Source organism: Pleurodeles waltl, chromosome 3_1 (genome assembly GCF_031143425.1).
Source record: "Pleurodeles waltl isolate 20211129_DDA chromosome 3_1, aPleWal1.hap1.20221129, whole genome shotgun sequence".
Classification (NCBI taxonomy): domain Eukaryota; kingdom Metazoa; phylum Chordata; class Amphibia; order Caudata; family Salamandridae; genus Pleurodeles; species Pleurodeles waltl.
In genome coordinates this window covers 978135049-978155324 of record NC_090440.1, presented here as the reverse complement: position 1 = coordinate 978155324, position 20276 = coordinate 978135049, and the positions used below count along the sequence as shown (strand labels likewise).

The window sequence follows — 20276 nt, the reverse complement described above, 5'->3', positions numbered from 1 at the left end:
TCTGGAAGTTATAGGTAATTGTCTTTTGGCTTTAAGATAGCAAGTCTGAAAACACTTGACTATCCATCTGGCAATACCAGTTTTTGAAATTGCATTGTGCTTGTGAGGCTTGAAAAAGCTACAAAAAAGCTGTTTAGATTTTCTAAAACTTTTAGTCCTATTAAAGTAATACCTAAGAGCCCTTTTAACATCTAATGTGTGAAGAGCTCTTTCAACGACTGAGTCTGGCTGTAGGATAAAAACAGGTAACTCAATTGATTGGTTAATGTGAAATGGTGAAAATACTTTTCGAAGGAATTTAAGGTTTGTCCAAGAACTACCCTATTATTGTGTACCTAGAAGAAAGTTTCTTCTAAAGTTAGGCTCTTCTTGTATTTCACTTACACATCTTAGGGAAGTGATAGTCTATAAAAAGGCTACTTTCCATGAAAGAAATTGCAAAGAGCAGGAATGCATAGGTTCGAAAGATGGACCCATGACAAAATTAAGGTTCCATAATGGGGTTGTAGGAACCCTGGGTGGCATGAATCTTTTAAGGCCTTCCATAAAGGCTTTACTCACTTGTAAGGAAATGCCTCATTGACATGGTTACCCCCTAACTTTTTGCCTTTGCTGATGTTAAGTTATGATTTGAAAGTGTGCTGGGACCCTGCTAACCATGCCCCAGCGTTCTTTCCCTAAACTGTACCTTTGTCGCCACAATTGGCACAACCCTGGCACTCAGGTAAGCCCCTTGTAACTGGCACCCCTGGTCATATGCCACCTTAGGGACCCCCTCACTCAGCACATGCACACTGCCTCACAGCTTGTGTGTGCTGGTGGGGAGAAAATGACTAAGTCGACATGGCACTCCCCTCAGAGTGCCATGCCAACCTCACAATGCCTGTGGCATAGGTAAGCCACCTCTCTAGCAGGCCTTTACAGCCCTAAGGCAGGGTGCACTATACCACAGATGAGGGCATATGTGCATGAGCACTATGCCCCTACAGCGTCTAAGCAAAACCTTAGACATTGGAAGTGCAGGGTAGCCATAAGAGTATATGGTCTGGGAGTTTGTCACACACAAACTCCACAGATCCATAATGGCTACACTGAAAACTGGGAAGTTTGGTATCAAACGTCTCAGCACAATAAATGTACACTGATGCCAGTGTGCAATTTATTGTATAATACACCCAGAGGGCATCTTAGAGATGCCCCCTGAATACATACCCGACTTCTAGCGTAGGCTGATCAGTTCCTGCCAGCCTGCCACACACCAGACATGTTGCTGGCCACATGGGGAGAGTGCCTTTGTCACTCCGTGGCCAGGAACAAAGCCTGTACTGGGTGGAGGTGCTTCTCACCTCCCCCTGCAGGAACTGTAACACCTGGTGGTGAGCCTCAAAGGCTCACCCCTTTTGTTACAGCGCCCCAGGGCATCCCAGCTAGTGGAGATGCCTGCCCCTCCGGCCACTGCCCCCACTTTTGGCGGCAAGGCTGGAGGAGATAATGAGAAAAACAAGGAGGAGTCACCCACCAGCCAGGCCAGCCCCTAAGGTGTCCTGAGCTCAGGTGACCCCTGCCTTGAGAAATCCTCCATCTTGAGTTTGGAGGATTCCCCCAATAGGATTAGGGATGTGCCCCCCCCCTCCCCACAGGGAGGATGCACAAAGAGGGTGTAGCCACCCTCAAGGACAGTAGCCATTGGCTACTGTCCTCCCAGACCTAAACACACCCCTAAATTCAGTATTTAGGGGCACCCCAGAACCTAGGAAACTAGATTCCTGCAACCTGAAGAAAGAAGGAGGACTGCCGACCTACAAGCCTGCAGAGAAGGAGGAAGACGACAACTGATTTGGCCCCAGCCCTACCGGCCTGACTCCAACTTCGAAAACAAGCTCCAGCGACGCATCCGACAGGGACCAGTGACCTCTGAAGCCTCAGAGGCCTGCCCTAGACTACAGGACCAAGAAACTCCTGTGAACAGTGGCCCTGTTCAAAACCAGCAACTTATTTGCAACAAAGAAGCTACTTCCAAGGACTTCACGTTTCCAGTCGGAAGCGTGAGACTCTGCACCCGACGCCCCCGGCTCGACCTGCAGAAAACCAACACCTCAGGGAGGACTCCCTGGCGACTGTGAGCCCGTGAGTAACCAGAGACAACCCCCACTGAGCCCCCCACAGCAACGCCTGCAGAGAGAATCCAGAGACTCCCCCCGACCACGACTGCCTGTAACAAGGGACCAGACACCTGGAACCAACACTGCAACCGCAGCCCTCAGGACCTGAAGGAACCGAACTTTGATGCAGGAGTGACCCCCAGGCGACCCTCTGCCTTGCCCAGGTGGTGGCTGTCCCGAGAAGCCCCCTGTGCCTGCCTGCACCGCTAGAGTGACCCCCGGGTCCCTCCATTGAAACCTATACAAAACCCAAAGCCTGCTTTGCTCACTGCACCCGGACACCCCTGTGCCGCTGAGGGTGTACTTTGTGTGCCTTCTCGTGTCCCCCCTGGTGCTCTACAAAACCGCCCTGGTCTGCCCCCGAGGACACAGGTACTTACCTGCTGGCAGACTGGAACTGGAGCACCCCTGTTCTCCATAGGCACCAATGTGTTTTGGGCACCTCTTTGACCTCTGCACCTGACCGGCCCTGAGCTGCTGGTGTGGTAACTTTGGGGTTGCCTTAAACCCCCAACGGTGGGCTGCCTATGCCCCAGGACTGAGACTTGTAAGTGTTTTACTTACTTCATAATCTAACCTTTACTTACCTCCCCCAGGAACGGTTGATTTTTGCACTGTGTCCACTTTGAAAATAGCTTATTGCCATTTTTACAAAGACTGTACATGATATTGTTTTCATTCAAAGTTCCTAAAGTATCTAAGTGAAGCACCTCACATTTAAAGTGTTTAATGTAAATCTTGAACCTGTGGTTCTTAAAATAAACTAAGAAAATATATTTTTCAATATAAAAGCCTATTGGCCTGGAGTAAGTCTTTGAGTGTGTGGTCCTCATTTATTGCCTATGTGTGTACAACAAATGCTTAACACTACCCTCCGATAAGCCTACTGCTCGACCACACTACCACAAAATAGAGCATTAGAATTATCTACTTTTGCCACTATCTTACCTCTAAGGGGAACCCTTGGACTCTGTGCACCCTATTTCTTACTTTGAAATAGTGTATACAGAGCCAACTTCCTACATCACTGGAATATCGAATAAAGAAATGTGTTGTCTATTTTGGAGGTAAAGCAGCAATAGCCGCTAAATGAAGTCTAATAGATGAGTATGCAAAGTTTGCTCTTTGTAAATGTAGCATGTAAAAAACAATGTTTTGAATGGAGGCTTTGAGTGGATCAATGTGTAAAGGTTGACAGTAGCAAACAAACCATTTTCATTTTGCAGCATAACAGTGTCTAGTTGTAGGTTTATGTTCCTCTCTAAGAATGTCCATGCATTCTGAGGGGTGATGTAAATAACGAAACTCAATGATTTCAGGAACCATATCGCAAGACTGAGTGTTTTGGGGTCTGGATCTCCGATTTGACCTAAAATTTGAGTCAGAAGGTCTGGCCTGTTGGGGAGTTTCTGGTGCAGAACCACCGACTGATCCAATAGTGTTGTGAACCAAGGTTAACGTGACCATGTGGGAGCTACAAGGATCCTGGGGAGTGATTTTTTTATTATTTTGTGAACTAGCAATGGAATGAGTGGGAGAGGCGGAACAGCGTAAGCAAATATCACTGATCAATTCATCAATAGAGCGTTGCTCTTGGACTCAGGGTGTGGGTATCTGGACGCAAAGTTTTGGCATTTGGAATTTTCTGCAGTGGTGAAGAGGTCTATTTCTGGTGTACCCCACAGGTGAAAGTATTGGTGAAAAAGAACAAGTTACTTACCTTCGGTAACAAATTATCTGGTAGAGACTCTAGCTCCAGATTCCTTACCTTAGAATTTCATGGCGTCAGCTTTGAATCCAGAATTTGTCTGCTGAGCAGTACCCTGCGTGTGCCGTCGGATGGTGCTGTTTAGCGCGTGCGTCGTCAGCGTCGTTGGAGCAGTCTATGACATCACGGTTGTCTATATAGATGCCGCCTCAGCGCGCGTACTTCAGTTCTTTTCCCACAACTTTTCACGCCAGAAGCGAAGAGTCATGGAAGAACTAACAGTTATGGATTTTATCTTTTTCACTTGACTGAAGTAAAAATTCTTACATGCCTTTAAGAAAGGCAAAAATGCCGAAAAACATACATACATAATTATATATATGTATAAAAAATATCCGCAGAGTGGGGAGGCTTGGGTGGGTGTAAGGAATCTGCAGCTAGATAGAGTCTCTACCAGATAATTTGTTACCGAAGGTAAGTAACTTGTTAATCTGATAGAGACTTCTAGCTGCAGATTCCTTACCTTAGAATAGATACCCAAGCTATAACCCATGATGGTGGGTCTGAAAGATATATTTTTATACTAGAAAGTCCTGCAGGACTGAACGGGCAAAATGCCCCTCCCTTCTCACATGGCTATCCAGGAAGCAGAGTCTTGCAAACGTGTGCAAGGAACCCACGTTGACGTCTGACAGATCTCCAACACGGGTACACCACGGGCTAAAACAGTGGTACCAGCTTTCCCTCTGGTAGAGTGAGCTCTCATGCCCTCTGGAGGCTGCTTCTTGGCCAAACCGTAGCAGACCCAGCGCGAAATGGACCGTTTCTGTACTGCCCAACCCTTCTTTGCACCAACGTAGCCCACAAAGAGTTGGACGTCCACCCGGAATTCTTTTGTGTGATCAAAGTAGAACGATAACGCTCTTTTTGGGTCCAGCCGATGGAGACGCTCCTCTTCCTTAGAGGGATGCGTTGGTGCAAAGAAGGTGGGCAGGCTGATATTTTAACCCAGATGGAAAGGGGTCACCACCTTGGGGAGGAAAGAGGCACGAGTTCTTAACACTACCTTGTCAGGATATATCGTGAGATATGGCAGTTTTGAAGATAAAGCCTGCAGCTCACTCACTCTCCTGGCAGATGTAAATGCCAACAAAATGGCTGTTTTAATAGTGAGCAGCCGGAGAGGACAGTTATGCAAGGGCTCGAAAGGAGCACACATTAGGAAGGGAAGAACAAGATTAAGATCCCGCTGGGGCAAGACGAAAGGCACAGGTGGGAACAAATGCGCAAGCCCTTTAAAAAATCTTTGTACTATAGGAGACTTGAACAAAGATGGTTGATCGTGCAAGCGTACGAAACCCGATAAGGCAGCAAGATAGTCCTTAAGGGTCCCTAAGGAGGAAGCCTGTTGGGCGAGAGATAGAATAAACAAAAGGAAATTAGAAAGAGGATCAACAGACCACTATGTACAATATGAAACAGAAGTTTTCATCGGCAGGCGTAAATCGACTTAGTAGAGACACGCCTGGCCGCAAGAATGACATCAAAGATTTCGTAAGGGAGGTCATAAACCATCAACTGTCGCCGCTCAACCTCCACGCAAGAAGCCGCAAAGTTGACAGGTTCGAGTGGAGAACCTTCCCCTGCTGCTGCAACAGAAGATCCTCCTGAAGAGGCAGCCTGATTGGAGGACTAATGCTCATTTTGAGAAGCTCTGGAAACCAAACTCTTCGTGCCCAATCCGGAGCCACTAGGATTACTTGGGCCCGGTCGTTCCTGATTTTCTTGAGAACTCTGGGCAGAAGTGGTATGGGCGGAAAGGCGTACAGGAGGCCTGAACTTCACTTCTGCCAAAAAGCGTTGCTTAGCGATAGCCACCTTGGGAACTCCAACGCGCAAAACTGCTGACATTGCGTGTTCTCTACGGAGCAGAACCGATCTAACCAAGGCTCTCCCCACTGCTGAAAAAGTCCATGCGCCACCTCCGGATGGAGATGCCATTTGTGATCCTCTAAGCCTTTTCGGCTGAGCTCATCTGCCCTGGCCTTCAGAGAACCTGCCAGGTGTTGAACCACCAGGGTTATGCCCTGGTGTTCCAGCAATGTCCAGAAACACAGAGCCTCTTGACAAAGGGTCCACGACCCCACACTGTCCTGCTATTTGCAGTACCACATTGAGATAGTGTTGTCCGTGAACACCTGCACTACCTTCCCTTTCACAATAGGAAGAAATGCTTTTAATGCTAGTCGGATCGCCCGAACCTCCAGTAAGTTGATATGGAGCCCAAATTCCACCGGAGACCAGTGACCTCTGATCTCCACCTCCCCCAGATGCGTGCCCTATCCCAGAAGTGACGCATCTGTCACTACTGTGAGATCTGGTTGGGGAAGGGAGAGGAGTCTGCCTTTGACCCAATCGCAGTTCACTAACCACCACTGCAGATCCTTTGCAGTGTCCTCTGAGATCTGAACCACTTCTGTAAGTTTTCCCTGATACTGTGCCCATTGGAACTTCAGGTCCCACTGCAGAGCCCTCATATGCCATCTGGCATGCTTGACCAACAGGATGCAGGAAGCCATGAGCCACAGCAGCCTCAGAGTCTGTCTCACTGAAATCCAGGACAGAGACCAAAACATCGGTATCATAACCTGAATATCCTGAACTCGCTGCTCGGAAGGATAGGCCCAATACTGCACTGTGTCCAGAACAGCTCTGATAAAAGTGAGCTTCTGAGAGGGAGTCAGGTGTGACTTCAGCACATTGATAGTGAACCCCAGCGAGTGTGTGAGTTCTGCCGTTGTCTGGAGATGGGTGACGAGAGCCTGGGGCGTGGGAGCCTTCAACAGCCAACTGTCGAGGTAGGGGAAGACTGAACTCCCTGACCTGTGCAGATGAGCTGCTACCACCGCCATCACCTTTGTGAACACCCGAGGGGCACTGGTGAGACCGAAAGGGAGCACAGTAAACTGAAAGTGCTCGTGGCCCACCCTGAAACACAGGTAACACCTGTGGGCTGGCATGATGGGGATATGAAAATACGTGTCCTGCAAGTCCAATGCTACCATCCAGTCTCCTTGATCTAGGGGAGACAAGACCTAAGCAGGAGTGAGCATCTTGAATTTCTCCTTCTTGAGGAAGAGATTGACATCCCTTAAAATCTAGGATAGGGTGAAAACCTTTGTTATTTTTGGGAATCAGAAAGTAGAGGGAATAACAACCACTGCCTACTTCTGACATCAGGACCCTTTCTATGGCTCCCTTGGCTAAGAGAGCCATAACTTCCTTGCGGAGTAAAACCAGATGGTCCTCCATCAGCCGTTCCTTTGTCAGGGGGGATAGAGGGAGGGAAAGACTAGACGATGGAGGGAGGGAGGGAGTAGCCCTTCCGTATGATCTCCAGAACCAATTTGTCCGTTGTGATGGAAAGCCAGTGAGGGAGATGAAATTGAATCCTCCCTCCAACTGGACGGACATGGTCCTGCAGAACCACACTAGGGCTTGGATTCACTAGGGGGGGGGGCTGTGTGGTGGCTGACCCCTGGGTCTGATGATACCACGACCACATCCTCCTCCGGGATGTTGTGAAGCCTGAGGACAGTGGCTAGACTGTGGCTGGAGTGGTACCACGCCCCTTCCGAAGCCTCGAGAGGGGTGAAAGACAGACTGCTGACGTACGGGCACTGAAAGGCCCAAGGATCGTGCCGTAGCTCGAGAATCCTTGAACCTCTCAAGTGCAGAATCTGCCTTCTCACCAAAAAGGTGAGAACCATTAAAAAGCATGTCCATCAAACATGACTGGACATCCCCCGAAAAGCCAGTTGAACGTAGCCAGACGTGGCGACATAGGGCCACTGACAATGAAATCACTCTGCCCAGCGAGTCTGTCGTGTCCAATCCACACCTGATCGTAAACTTGGTTGCATCTCTCCCATCCTTGACAGCCTGGGTGAGAGTGCCCCGTAAGCCCTCCAGGACCTGGGGCAGCACCTGTGCCACCGTATCTTATAAAGTATGGGAAAAACGGCCCAAAAGGCAAGAGTTGTTTACGGACCTCAATGCCAGGCTGGTGGAAGAAAACATTTTCTTTCCAAGCTGGTCCAGCCTCTTGGATTCCCTATCCGGGGGAGCGGAAGGGAAGGCACCACCGGAGGTAGAGGCTTGGACTACCAAGCTCTCAGGGGTGGGGTGTTGTGTCGCGAAACTAGGTCGCTCGGAGGAGGTCTATGGCGGCGACCGACTGTCCTATTCACAGGAGCCCCTGTGCTGGGTCTGGACCATGTATCCAGAAGGACTTCTGTTAGGGCCTCATTGAAGGGCAACATCGGCTCTGATGTTGTCACCCCCGGTTGAAGCACCTGTTTCGGGAAATTTGTCCTGACTGGCACCGTGGGCAAGTCTAGGTCCAAGACCTCAGCTGCCCTACGCACCACCATAGTATAAGAAGCTCCCTCCTCCGTAGCCACATTAGGAGGAGAGAGCATGCCAGTATCTGGAGATGTGTCCAGTGCACTGGCCTCCCCTAGATCCTCATATCAGTCGTGTTCCAGGTCATATTCCAAGGGGTCCTCAGACCCCTCCCATTCCTCTCCTGTGCCTGGCTGTTCTAAATAATGCTCAGACAATGATATGGGCCGAATCGGCGCCGTCTGAGTCAGTGTTGTACGACGCCGCTCCAGCTCATCCGGAATGAGGATGAGGCTACCACCGGTATCGGATCCTGGGGTCCCCTACGATGCCGAGGCCGAAGCTGCCAACGTCAAACCCGAAGGGGCCCCTGCAGACCCGACTGGGCCCGAAGACCCACCCGAGGGTGCAGCCCGCTCAAAAACGAGATGCATGGGCTCATAAAATTCCTTTATTTGAGCGGGGGTCGCACCAGTCCCTGGAAAAGGGGGAAGAGGCGGAATCGGCCCTGGCGACGGCTCTGCAGAACCGCGCTCAGAACGTCGACGTTTCCTAGACACCTCGTCGGCCGTTGGGCGTGGCGAAGTCAAAGTCCGCTTGGACTTCTTCTTGTGCCTCTTACCTGAATGATCAGATGATCTCGCATGTGAGGAAGAGGACTTGGGACTCCGGAAGCAGTGCCGCGACCTCCTCCTTTCGCAGGACCGTGACCTCCTTGGAGTTGCACCGACCGAAGACGGCTGTCGGGCTGCAAGAAGCTTAAGGGATCTCTCCCTCAATGCCTTCGGAGCCATGGCCCGACAGTTGGAGCACAAGGTGGAATCGTGATCCTTCTCGAGGCACCAAAGGCAAACACGATGCGGGTCTGTCACCGACATGGTGCGATGACAGGCACCACACGGATTGAACGCAGTCTCTCGAAGACATGACTTCAAACAGTGAAAAAGACCTAGACGAACGTCAAAGAAAAAGTAGCTCTACTTCGGATCTGTGCTTAACCGGCGCGGAAGGAAACAAACTGACGTATGCGCACCGAGGCGGCGTCTATATAGACAACCGTGATGTCATAGACGGCTCCAGCGACGCGGACGATGCACGCGGATCCAAACAACGCCACCCGACAGCGTGCGCAGGGTACTGCTCAGCAGAAAAATCCCGGATTCGAAGCGGACGCAGGGAATTCTAAGGTAAGGTCTCTATCAGACCTTGTGGGTGAAGTTCCCATTCGTTGACTTGTTGCTGCATCATGCTGAGGAGGTATGCAAACTAGATGTCCATTCCTGGGAGATATTCTGCCAGCAAGTGAATGTGATGGTGAATTACCCATTTCCAAATTGTCTGAGCAAGAAGGGACAATTGAGACGAGTGTGTCCCACCCCACTCCTGCTCCCCAAACTGTGATGCATGGGTAGTAAGAGTGATTTGAGGCGCAGGGTCTTGAAGGGACCGCCCCTTGGAAAGGTTGGTGAGATTCCACTATTGCAGAGCAAGGTGAGTCTGGCAGTCCAACAACATTAACTCCTGGAGATGACACTGAGACCACTGACGAGATAGACACTGTTAAAAGGGACACATATGTAGTCTGGCATGAGGAACGATGGCAATACAGGAAGCCATCATCCCTAGTAGCTGCATCACTATTCTAACTGTGGAAGTGTGGTTTTCCTGTAATTGAGACAGAAGAGTTCGGGAAGCTTGAATCAGAGCTGGAATTGGATATGCCAACCCTGAGTGAGCATTGAGAACTTCTCCAGATAAAGCTGTATCTGTGAAGGCTGCAGATGGTATTTGAGAAAGTTGATTGTGAATCCTAGGGTGTGTAGAAGGTCTACTGTGAACGGAGTGCGACTCAAACATTGTTGGATGGTATTGGGTTTGATGAGCCCGTCGTCCAAGTAGGGGAAGACATGAATGTGTTGTCTTCTGAGGAATGCAGCAACTACTGGTAGACATTTTGTGACTACCCTGGGAGCGGTTGGTACACCAAATGGCAAAACCTTGAATTGATAGTGTTGTCCCGCTATGACAAATATGAGATATTTGCAATGTGCTGGATGAATGGGAACGTGAAAGTAAGCATCTTTGAGATCTAAAGCCGTCATGAAGTCACCTTACTGTAATAGGGGAATAACATCTTGAAAAGTGTCCATATGGAGATGTTCTGAGAGATTGTACAGGTTGAGAGGTCCGAGATCTAGAATTGGTTTTAGTGACCCATTTTACCTTGGTATAAGGATGTATAGGGGATATATTCCTAATCCTTGCTGAGAAAGGGGAACTGGCTCTATAGCCCCTTTGAGAAGAAGGGATTGTACATCTTCTTTTAAAAGAATGAGATGGTCATGGGGAATATTTGGTGGAGTGGAGATGAGTTCTAGACAATAACTATGTAGGATAATTGACAGCATCCATTGATCAGTGGTGATACTGGACTGATGGGGGATAGAAATGCGTTAGTCTTCCCCCTACTGGAGGGGTGTGTGCTGGTGGAAGCAGTCAATGGCGTGTATTTGAAGCAGAACCTCTAGTGGTGGATGCCTTTCCTCTGCCTTTATATTTGCACCTCTGTAGGAACCTCTGAAGGAACCTCTATTGTAGAACTATGTTCCTTGTTTGATTTGGGAGGTAGAAGGCTTACTAGATGATGTTTGGAAGCCTCGCCTAAATTGTGGCTGGCAAAAATGTCCTCCTTGTGGTGTGGTGAGTAGGGCCCCCATAGCTTTTGCTGTTTCCTGATCCTTTTTTAGCTTATCTATGGTGGTGTCAACCTGTGGGCCAAACAAGTGTTCTCTATCAAAAGGCATGTCAAGAAATGCCTGCTGTAATTCTGGCTTGGAGCCTGAGCATCTGAGCTAATCATGCCGTCTTATAACAACACTAGTAATTTATAACACCTGCTGCGTTATCGACTGCATCAGTGGCACACCTAATGGAGTTGTTTGACATGGCTTGCCCTTCTGAAACTATCTCCTGTTCCCTTTTACGATGTTCCCCTGGGACGTACTGGAGAAGATCTTCTATCTCGTCCCAGTGGGCCCTATCATATCTTGCCAGAAGTGCCTGTGAACTGGCAATCCACCAATAATTAGCAGCCACTCTTATTCCTGCAGCATCAAGTTTTTTGCTCTCCTTATCGAAGAAGGAGCATCACCTGTTGATTGACTATTAACTTGTTTCCGCACTGTGCTGACAACTACAGAGTCAGGAGGTATCTGAGATCTAATAAATATAGGGTCTGAGGGTGCTGCCTTATATATATATATTTTTTAAACGACTCTTGGGGTAACAACTCTTGACCTAACAGGTTCTTTAAAAATGTCTGTGGAGTGTCTAAGCATACCTGGCAAAATGGACAGGAACTGTCTTTCTTTGTGGGTGGTAGTCAGTGTATCAAAGAGGAAATCCTCTTCAACAGGGTCAGTTTGCATACATATGTTATGGTATGCAGCTGCCCGTGCAATAACCTGTTGGGATGATGTTACATGTTCTTCACCTGTTGATTGACTGTTAGGACATTTCCGTGCTGTGCTGACAACTATAGCTTGAGGAGGTATCTTTGATCTAATAAATATAGGGTCTGAGGGGGCTGCCTTATATATTTAATCGACCCTTGTGGTAATAACGCTTGACCTAACAGGTTCTTTAGAGGTCTGTCGCATGTCTAAGCAGACCTGACAACATGGGCAGGAACTGACTTTCTTTGTGGGTGGTAGTCAGAGAATCAAAGAGGAAATCCTCTTCAATAGGGTCAGTGTGCATGTGTACACTATGGTATGCAGCTGCCCATGCAATAACCTGTTGGTGTGATGTTGCATCTTCTGGAGGTGAAGGGCGTGCTAGGTACAAATCAGGGTCATTAGAGAGTATGAGATCTGAACATATGAATCCCATGGGTCAAAATCCTGTGGACTGTTGCCCAAATAATCTCTATGAAGTGGTGGTGAACCTTCTGGAGAAAATTGTGGCACTGTAATAAAGGTAGGAGATTGTGGAGGTGGAGGAGGAATAAGAGAGAGTATAGGAGGGAGAGGTGGAGAAGGTTGAGGTTGAACTGGGGCTTTGTCTTTGTCCTTGGAGACCTTTTTAGGAGGAGGAGCAGTGTCCACTTATGACTTCTGACTTGGAATCTCAAATAGAGAGGGCTGCCTCATGTCCGATTTCCTACTGTGCATGCTCCTCTCCAAAAATATCAGTGTCGTCCCGTGTCTTCGACTCCATCTCCAACCAACACGCTCTTCGGTCCCAAAGGATCTTTTTGTAGATCGAAAAGACCGTTGCAGTTCTCTTCTTTATGTTCCGGGGACAAGCACAAGTTACAAGCCAGGTGTTTATCGGTGTTTGGGAATTTGGAATGGCATCGAGGACAGAACCTAAATGGAGTCCATTCCATCAGCCCTGCATATACCTACACCACATGGAGGAGTAGGCCGGAGAAGGGCATTCATGCCCTGAAGAGCGGTAAACCAACTCCCAATGCAGACATTTGGTTCGAAATACTATACCGTCGTTGACGGAAGGGAAGAGTTCAGGATAGACCGAGCCGAGGAATACCAAAGCAAGAGGAAACACGTCCGAACCAGACAGGGGAGAGAAACAATCTAATAAAGAACTCCATGCCCATGTGCAGTATCACCGAGAGGAGTCACCACTCGATCTCGTGACTTGAATAGATTCTTCGAACAAAAACAACTTGCAACACTCTAAGCCCAACACTAGATGATGGATTTATGCAAAGCATGTGTATCTACAGCCACAGATGCCGCTGATCAGAGGAATTTATGTGGCTGCTCTATAGTCCATGCTGTTATACATCAACAGGAAGGATTACAATTAACTCTGGCATTAAAATGGAATGATTATAATTAACTGAGGAATTGTATTCTTTAATGTAATCATTTCTGGTGAGGCAGGCAATGCCCCTCTATTGCTTATCCAGCTGGTAACAGAGCCACACGAGGCTCTGCCATTAGGCACAGTAGGGCCTTACCTGTTCCCCTCCCATGTTTACCAGGAGCTCTGTTCCATCTGGACTGAAGGTCACATAGGTTGCTACTAGGACACGCAGTCGATTGCTGTAGTCTGGCAGTTTTACTGGAAGATGACCTGGGTAGTTAAAAACAAAAAGCAGCAGCATAAATCAAGATGGGAGGCTGAACTCTGGCCATCTGGTACCAAAGCAAGGTAACCAGAGATGGCTCATCTCTGCTCTGTCTCAGAGTGCTTTCACTGAGCTGCGTTAAACCTTTAAAACTGACATTGTAAATATAACATCTGCACCTGTCATGCTACAGAGTCCCCAGGCAAGCCTTTCAAAAAGTCAGAAGGCTTATGAAAACAAACTTGGGATTCTTTGTTATACTGCCTTGCCCTAGCTAGGATCACTAGCAGGCTGAGGACTCGCATGAAGGACTATTCAGTCTTGAGCTTCCACAACCTTGCAGGCCTCTCGACCCATGGATCTGACCCCCTGACACTATCGCAGGCACTATCCCTAAGCAGGCACCTTGACCCAGTGCCCAAGTCCCATTAAGTCTCACGTGTCCAGGAATCTGCCTGTTTGCAGCGATCTCTTGAAGACTTTGAACACCCCTGTCAGTACAGAACTTGACTCCTGCTACGGGCCCAGACGCCATGCAGCTTTACTCACCAGAGCACTGTCCTTCAGCCCTATCCACTCAAGGGTACAAACCCCAGGCAGCCCTACCTACACAGTGGTCAGTGTCTTGAAAAACGTATCTGCCAAGGGCTCTCATCACCCCCATGCCACAAATTCTGTCCCGACAGAAACCCTTTGGCTCAAGCCTGCAGATACTCCATATCGCTTCGAAACCCTGCCTCAGTCATCTGCACGCACCTGCCACATAATACTGTGCAGCTCCGTCGGGGATGGGCTTCTGTCTACTGCAGAACGTGTGCACGCCGGTCGTGGGGTTCTGTTTCATGGACTTCCTAAAAAAAAAAAAGAAAAGAAAAAAAAAAGTTGGATGATACAATGATTAATCTGTGAACAATTCAGCAGCACATCCTAATAGCTACCTGTGAGGAGATGCCTCCTTGGCATGGTTACCCCCTAACCTTTTGCCTTTGCTGATCTAAGTTATGATTTGAAAGTGTGCTGGGACCCTGCTAACCAGGCCCCAGCACCAGTTTTCTTTCCCTAAACTGTACCTTTGTCTCCACAATTGGCACAACCCTGGCACTCGGGTAAGTCCCTTGTACAGGTACCCCTGGTACCAAGGGCCCTGATGCCAGGGAAGGTCTCTAAGGGCTGCAGCATGTCTTATGCCACCCTAGGGACCCCTCACTCAGCACAGACACACTGCTTCACAGCTTGTGTGTGCTGGTGGGGAGAAAATGACTAAGTCAACATGGCACTCCCCTCAGAGTGCCATGCCAACCCTATACTGCCTGTGGCATAGGTAAGTCACCCCACTAGCAGGCCTTACAGCCCTAAGGCAGGGTGCACTATTGTATTGTATTCGCATTTATATAGTGCTTACTACCCCTGACGAGGCGTCGAAGCGCTTTTCGATGAGTAGCACGCTACTCTGGAACCCAACAAGAATTACTGATGGATTAATATCGTTAAATAATGAGTACAGTTTTCGTATTATTATGAGTTAATTTGAGCCGTGGATATGAGAGTTTGTTAGTTAGATTGACTGGAGTAATGGAGGGTGGAGGAGGAAAGAAATCCAGAAGTGTTAATTGGGAGTATATCCTTCATTTACTCAACCCAAAGGCTTGGGATGAGTAAAGGGGGGCGGAGGGGGAAGAGTATGTGGAAGGGTTAGGGAGAGCATAGTAGAAGGGTGAGATAAATGGAGGAGAAATTTAGTAGGGTTGTGTGGGAGGTCACAGTAGTAGAGTGAGGTTTGGTGAGTTAGATGTGGAAGCGGAGGGAAGAGCTTAGGCAGAGATATTTAGGAGATAAAAGTAGTAGAAGGGACTTGGGATGAGTCAGAGTGAGAATGGAGGATAGTCTGATAGAGACATGACATATGATGATGAGTAGATAAGTGTGATAAGATGAGAGCAGGAATTCATAGATATCTAGTATAACGACCCACCCAGGAGCCATGCAATGATCCACCAACATGCCAAGCACAGAAAACAACATATACACATACATACATATATATATATACACACACATGAATACACACACCAATGCACATACAATACATAATTAGAACCATGGGTACAAAAAATACTTAGTCAAACAGGTTTAAAGAGAGTGTGTGTATTTTATTGTTATGACATAGTAGCAATACATATTTTCTAAAGAAACTATAAATAAATAGAACTATACATATAATCTGAAAAAAATATTTATCAACATAGGCATATGCAGTTCATAGTTGTTTGAATAAGGTGGTTATGAAGGAAAGAGCCAACTCTTGAGTAGTTTTCTGAAGATAAGAAAGTTATCTGTGGCTCTTATAGTTGGGGGTAAAGAATTCCATAGTTTGGCTGCTTGGACTGAGAAGGATGTACCACCTATAGTCTTTTTCTTGTATGGTGGTGTTCTAAGGCGGGTGGCAATCTTGAGCGGAGGGTTCTTTGTTGGATGTATTTGGTAATTTTCTTTCTGATAAAAAGCGGTCCTGTTCCATGTATAGCTTTGTGGGTGATACAAAGCAGCTTGAAAGTGCATCTTGTGGCAACGGGTAACCAGTGTAGTGCTCTCAAGGCAGGGGAGATGTGGGCTTGCGGCTTTATATGTAATAGTAGCCTGGCTGCGGAATTCTGGATACGTTGTAGTTTTTTCATTACAGATAGAGATGATCCATGGTAGAGGCTATTGGCATAATCCAGTTTGGATAGTACAAGCGAGATAGTAGCTTGCACCTTGTGTGGAAATCCGAGGTGGGGGAAGATGCGTCGTAAAGTCTTCAAGGTGATGAGGCTTGTGCGTGCTAATTTATCTACTTGGGCATTCACAGTTAACTTGGAATCCATGGTGATTCCTAGGTTTTTAACTTCCTTGGATAATTGAGGAGGTGGTCCGAGATCGTCAGGCCAGACGCACAGAGGGTCATAATTTTTCCAGTCACCACATATGAGTATTTCTGTTTTGGAGGTATTTAGTTTGAGATGGCTCCAGGTCATCCACTGATCAACGGCTCGGAGGCAACTGAAGATTTGTGAGTTTTCAATGTTTTTGGGGCATTCTAATTTAAGTAGTATTTGTGTGTCATCTGGATAGTTGTAGCATGTGAGATGGAAATCATTGATCAGTTCTGGTAAAGATATCATGTAGATGTTGAAAAGCAAATGTGAGATGATTGGCCCTTGGGGGACCCCTGCTTTTGTGAGGTAGGGTTCGGATGAGAAGGGGGGGCGAGTGGATGATATTCGATCTTTTTTGAAGATAGGAAGTAATCCAGTCGAGAGCAATCCCTTGTATGCCGGCTTTGTGAAATCTTTGAGTAAGGGTGTCATGGTCAACCGTATCAAAGGCAGCTGAAAGGTCCAAGAGAAGTAGTGCAGCAACTCCATTTTGGTCGACTGTGTTTTTAAGATCGTCCCAGACTGCCATGAGTGCCGATTCAGTGCTTCTTCCTGGGCGGAATCCAGTTTGGAAGTCTGAAAGTATAGAATTGTCTTCAATGAATTGTGACATCTGGGCGAATGCTGCTCTTTCTATCAATTTGCCCAGGAAAGGTCCATTTGTGATTGGTCTGTAGTTGTTGGGGTCTTGCGGGTCTAGGTTTGTTTTCTTTAATAAAGGTAGTATGTATGTCTTTTTCAGGTCAGCAGGAAAAGTTCCTGAAGTTAAAGAGTTGTTGATGATTCTTCTTACAGGTGTGGCAGCAGAAGTAGATAGAAGGATGTTCTTGAAGATTTGTGGTGGGCAAGGGTCAGAAGGGCAACCAAAAGGTCTGCTTGCTTTGACCAAATCCATAAATTCATCCTGGGATATTTGTTTGAAGGACTGTAGAGGTTGGGTTGGTTTATTCTTAAAGGGTATTTTAGGAAAGGGGTTGGTGCTGACGGGTTTTTTTCTGTTTTAAATAGGAGTCCAATGTGTCTGCCTTGGTTGTGTAGTGAGTTGCCAATTTGTTTGTGAAATCTTGAGTAGTGGGATGACTTCCTTCCATGCATGTAGGTTTTCGAAATTCATTGAGAATTTTATAAAATTCCTTGGTTGTAGATTGAGCATTTTGAATTCTGTCTGAGTAGTATCTTTTTTTTAGCTTTTTTGATTGATGATTTATATATCCTGTTAAGTTTGTGTAGCTGCAGTTTGTCTTGACTGTTTGTTTTGAGCCAGGTCCGCTGCAACTTTCTGATTTGTTGCTTTATCTTTTTAAGTTCTGTGTTTCTCCAAGGTGTTGGTTTTCTTTTGTCGTGTTTAGTTTTTCTAAGTGGTATTAGGACATCAAAAGCTTCCTGTAGCCACTCAAAGTTTTGGTACAGAATTAATTGTATCTAGATCTGTGTTTGCTGTTAGTTGTGTTTCTAAGTGATCCAAATTGAGTTTGCTCCATGGTCGATAGGTGTATGTAAGTAGTTGTGGGGTGTGTTGATTTGTGGAGTTGTATGTCGGAAAGTTATCATATGGTGGTCTGACCAGGTGATTGGTGTGATGCTATGAATAGTAACTAGTTCAGGCTTAGCAAAAATGACATCTAGGATGTGACCAGCGATGTGTGTGGGATTGTGTACAATCTGATGTAGGTTCAATGCGACTAGGCCAGTGGTGATAGCTTTTGGATGGGGCATATTGGGTTTGTCTAACCAAATGTTTAGATCCCCAAGAATGCATAGATTGGAGTATAGTGTAATAAGGTTTCAGACTGTGTCTAGAAAAGCATCTGGGAAAGTGGAGTTGTTAGGTGGAGGTCTGTAAAGGAGGAGGAAGTTGGAGTAGGGTGGCATCTGGTAAGGAGGGCTTCACAACCTTGTATGGAGATGTCTGTTTTACTGAGGTTCATTACCTGTTTGAATATAATAGCTAGTCCACCTCCTCTCTTGCCTATACGGTTTTGGGTGATGGTTTGATAGCCCGGAGGAACGGCTTCGTGCAACACTGGTGCCATGTCATCTCCCAACCAGGATTCCGTTATGAATAGTAAGTCAGGTTGTGTGTCTGTGAGCAGGTAGTAGATGTGGTGCTTGTTTTTTTTTAGAGTGATCGAGCATTTATGAGCTGGCAGCTTAGAAAAGGTGTGTTAGTGGTAGTGTTGTTTTGTTTAGTAGAAGGGTAAGTAGTGTGATGTGAGCTTGAAGCAGGAGTGTTGCTAGTTGTGATAACTGTTTGAGGCTCACAACAGTCTTGCTTTTCAACATAGTGTTCCTCTTCCAGCAGTTTAAGGAGGCATTTTGTTGGGTCTGTGTGTGTGGGTGGTGGACTTGGTGTCTGAGGGAGCCATGAGGAGTGTAGTTTTTTTTGTAGGGTAGTCTTATTATGTAATAGACAAGGGGATGCGAGGTTGCTATGAGTAGCATGTTTTTTATTTTGTTTGCGTTTGTTTAGTGTGGATGGAGTATGGGTTAGGGGTGGTGGAGGAGCATGTGGATCATGATGTAAGGCTCTAAATTGTGCAATGGAGGAAAGGCGAGTGAATGAAAGTTGCTGGGTTGGGGTGTTTGTGGTAGGTGTTTGTGAAGAGTGGGGGGGGGTAGGGGTGGAGATAGGATGGAATTTGTATTCTTTGTGTAGTCCTGGGGGTGGGAGTGGGTATGACGATGAGTGTAATGTACTTTGTGTTGCTTTGATGTGCTTACGTTTGTGGTTGGTATTGGTTTTGTGGAATAACGAGAGGGGCTATTGGTGTAGTTGTTTTTGGTGAGGGATTTGTATGCGAGTTAGTGCTGCTAAGTGGAATTTGAGTGTTAGATGGGTGTTGATGTGTTTTTTCGAGATGAACATATGAGGTGGGTAAGAGGTGATGGGTGTGTGTCAGGGGAGTTAGTATTAGTTGCGATGACTGGAAGAGGTAATATGTGTGGTGGAGTGAAATGTGGGGATTGTATGGTTGTGTTTAATTGGTGAAGAGAGGGGAAGAGTGTTTGTAGATGATGTGTTTGAAGGCAGGGTTTGGGCATTGTTATGATGACAGGTGGTCTGTGTGGAGCGAACAGTGGATAGTGTTGTTGGTTAGTATGAGCAGAGAGTGTGTATCTGGGAGACTGAACCTGAGAGAAATGTATGTTGTAGTTTTGTATTGTGTGGGTGATGGCAGGTTGTGTTAGAAGGAGTGGACAGAGTAGTGTTTGCTGTGAGAATGAAGGTGTTTGACTGTAGTAGTTGTGGGGGGTATGTGTCTATGTGTTGTATATAGGGTATTGTGTTGGGTGATGGGACAATGCAATCTGTCTGTGGTCAGTTTGTGATGCATGAGTTGGATGCCTTTCTAGAATGTGTGTTTGCATGTTGAGGGATGTGTAGGGGCTGAAACCATTCCTGGTCAATTGAACAGGCCCAAACAGACAACTGCCCTTGTCCTCTCCACCCTTTTCCTCGACGCCCGGGCTGAGACGCCCTGAGTCCTAGCCTTTTATAGCCCTACTGGCCAATAAGAAACTGGTCCTAGCCCTAGCCAATCCAATTTCAAGCCCCGATTCAACCAACTAACGGGAGACCCAGCCCTAATCACCAATCATAGCCCTATTCCTGACCACCAATCACAGCCCCAGCCCTAAAACCAGCAACCAATCAGAATCTTTGCCCTATCCACCAATCACAGCCCTAGAACCAACAGTCAATCAGAATCTCAGCCCTAACCACCAATCACAGTGCTAGAACCAACAGCCAATCAGAATCTCAGCCCTATTCACAAATCACAGCCCTAGAACCAACAGCCAATCAGAATCTCAGCCCTATCCACAAATCGCAGCCCTAGAACCAACAGCCAATCAGAATCTCAGCCCTAACCACCAATCACAGCCCTAGAACCAATAGCCAATCAGAATCTCAGACCTATCCACCAATCACAGCCCTAGAGCCAACAGCCAATCAGATTCCCTGCCCTATCCACCAATCATAACTGCAG

The 20276-nt window shown here is 47.1% G+C and overlaps 1 protein-coding gene across 8 annotated transcripts in view; it reads right to left on the bottom strand.

Annotated features, from left to right (window-relative positions):
• Nucleotides 1–20276, bottom strand: part of WDTC1 (WD and tetratricopeptide repeats 1) — a 499786-nt gene that overhangs the window by 265923 nt on the left and 213587 nt on the right. For all 8 annotated transcript variants that reach the window (XM_069224084.1, XM_069224088.1, XM_069224081.1 and 5 more), the window contains 2 exons: nt 14129–14223; nt 13262–13377 (listed from right to left, as the gene is read on the bottom strand). In XM_069224084.1, the coding sequence (XP_069080185.1) occupies nt 13262–13377; nt 14129–14223 (211 nt within the window). The remainder of the gene's footprint in view (nt 1–13261; nt 13378–14128; nt 14224–20276) is intronic.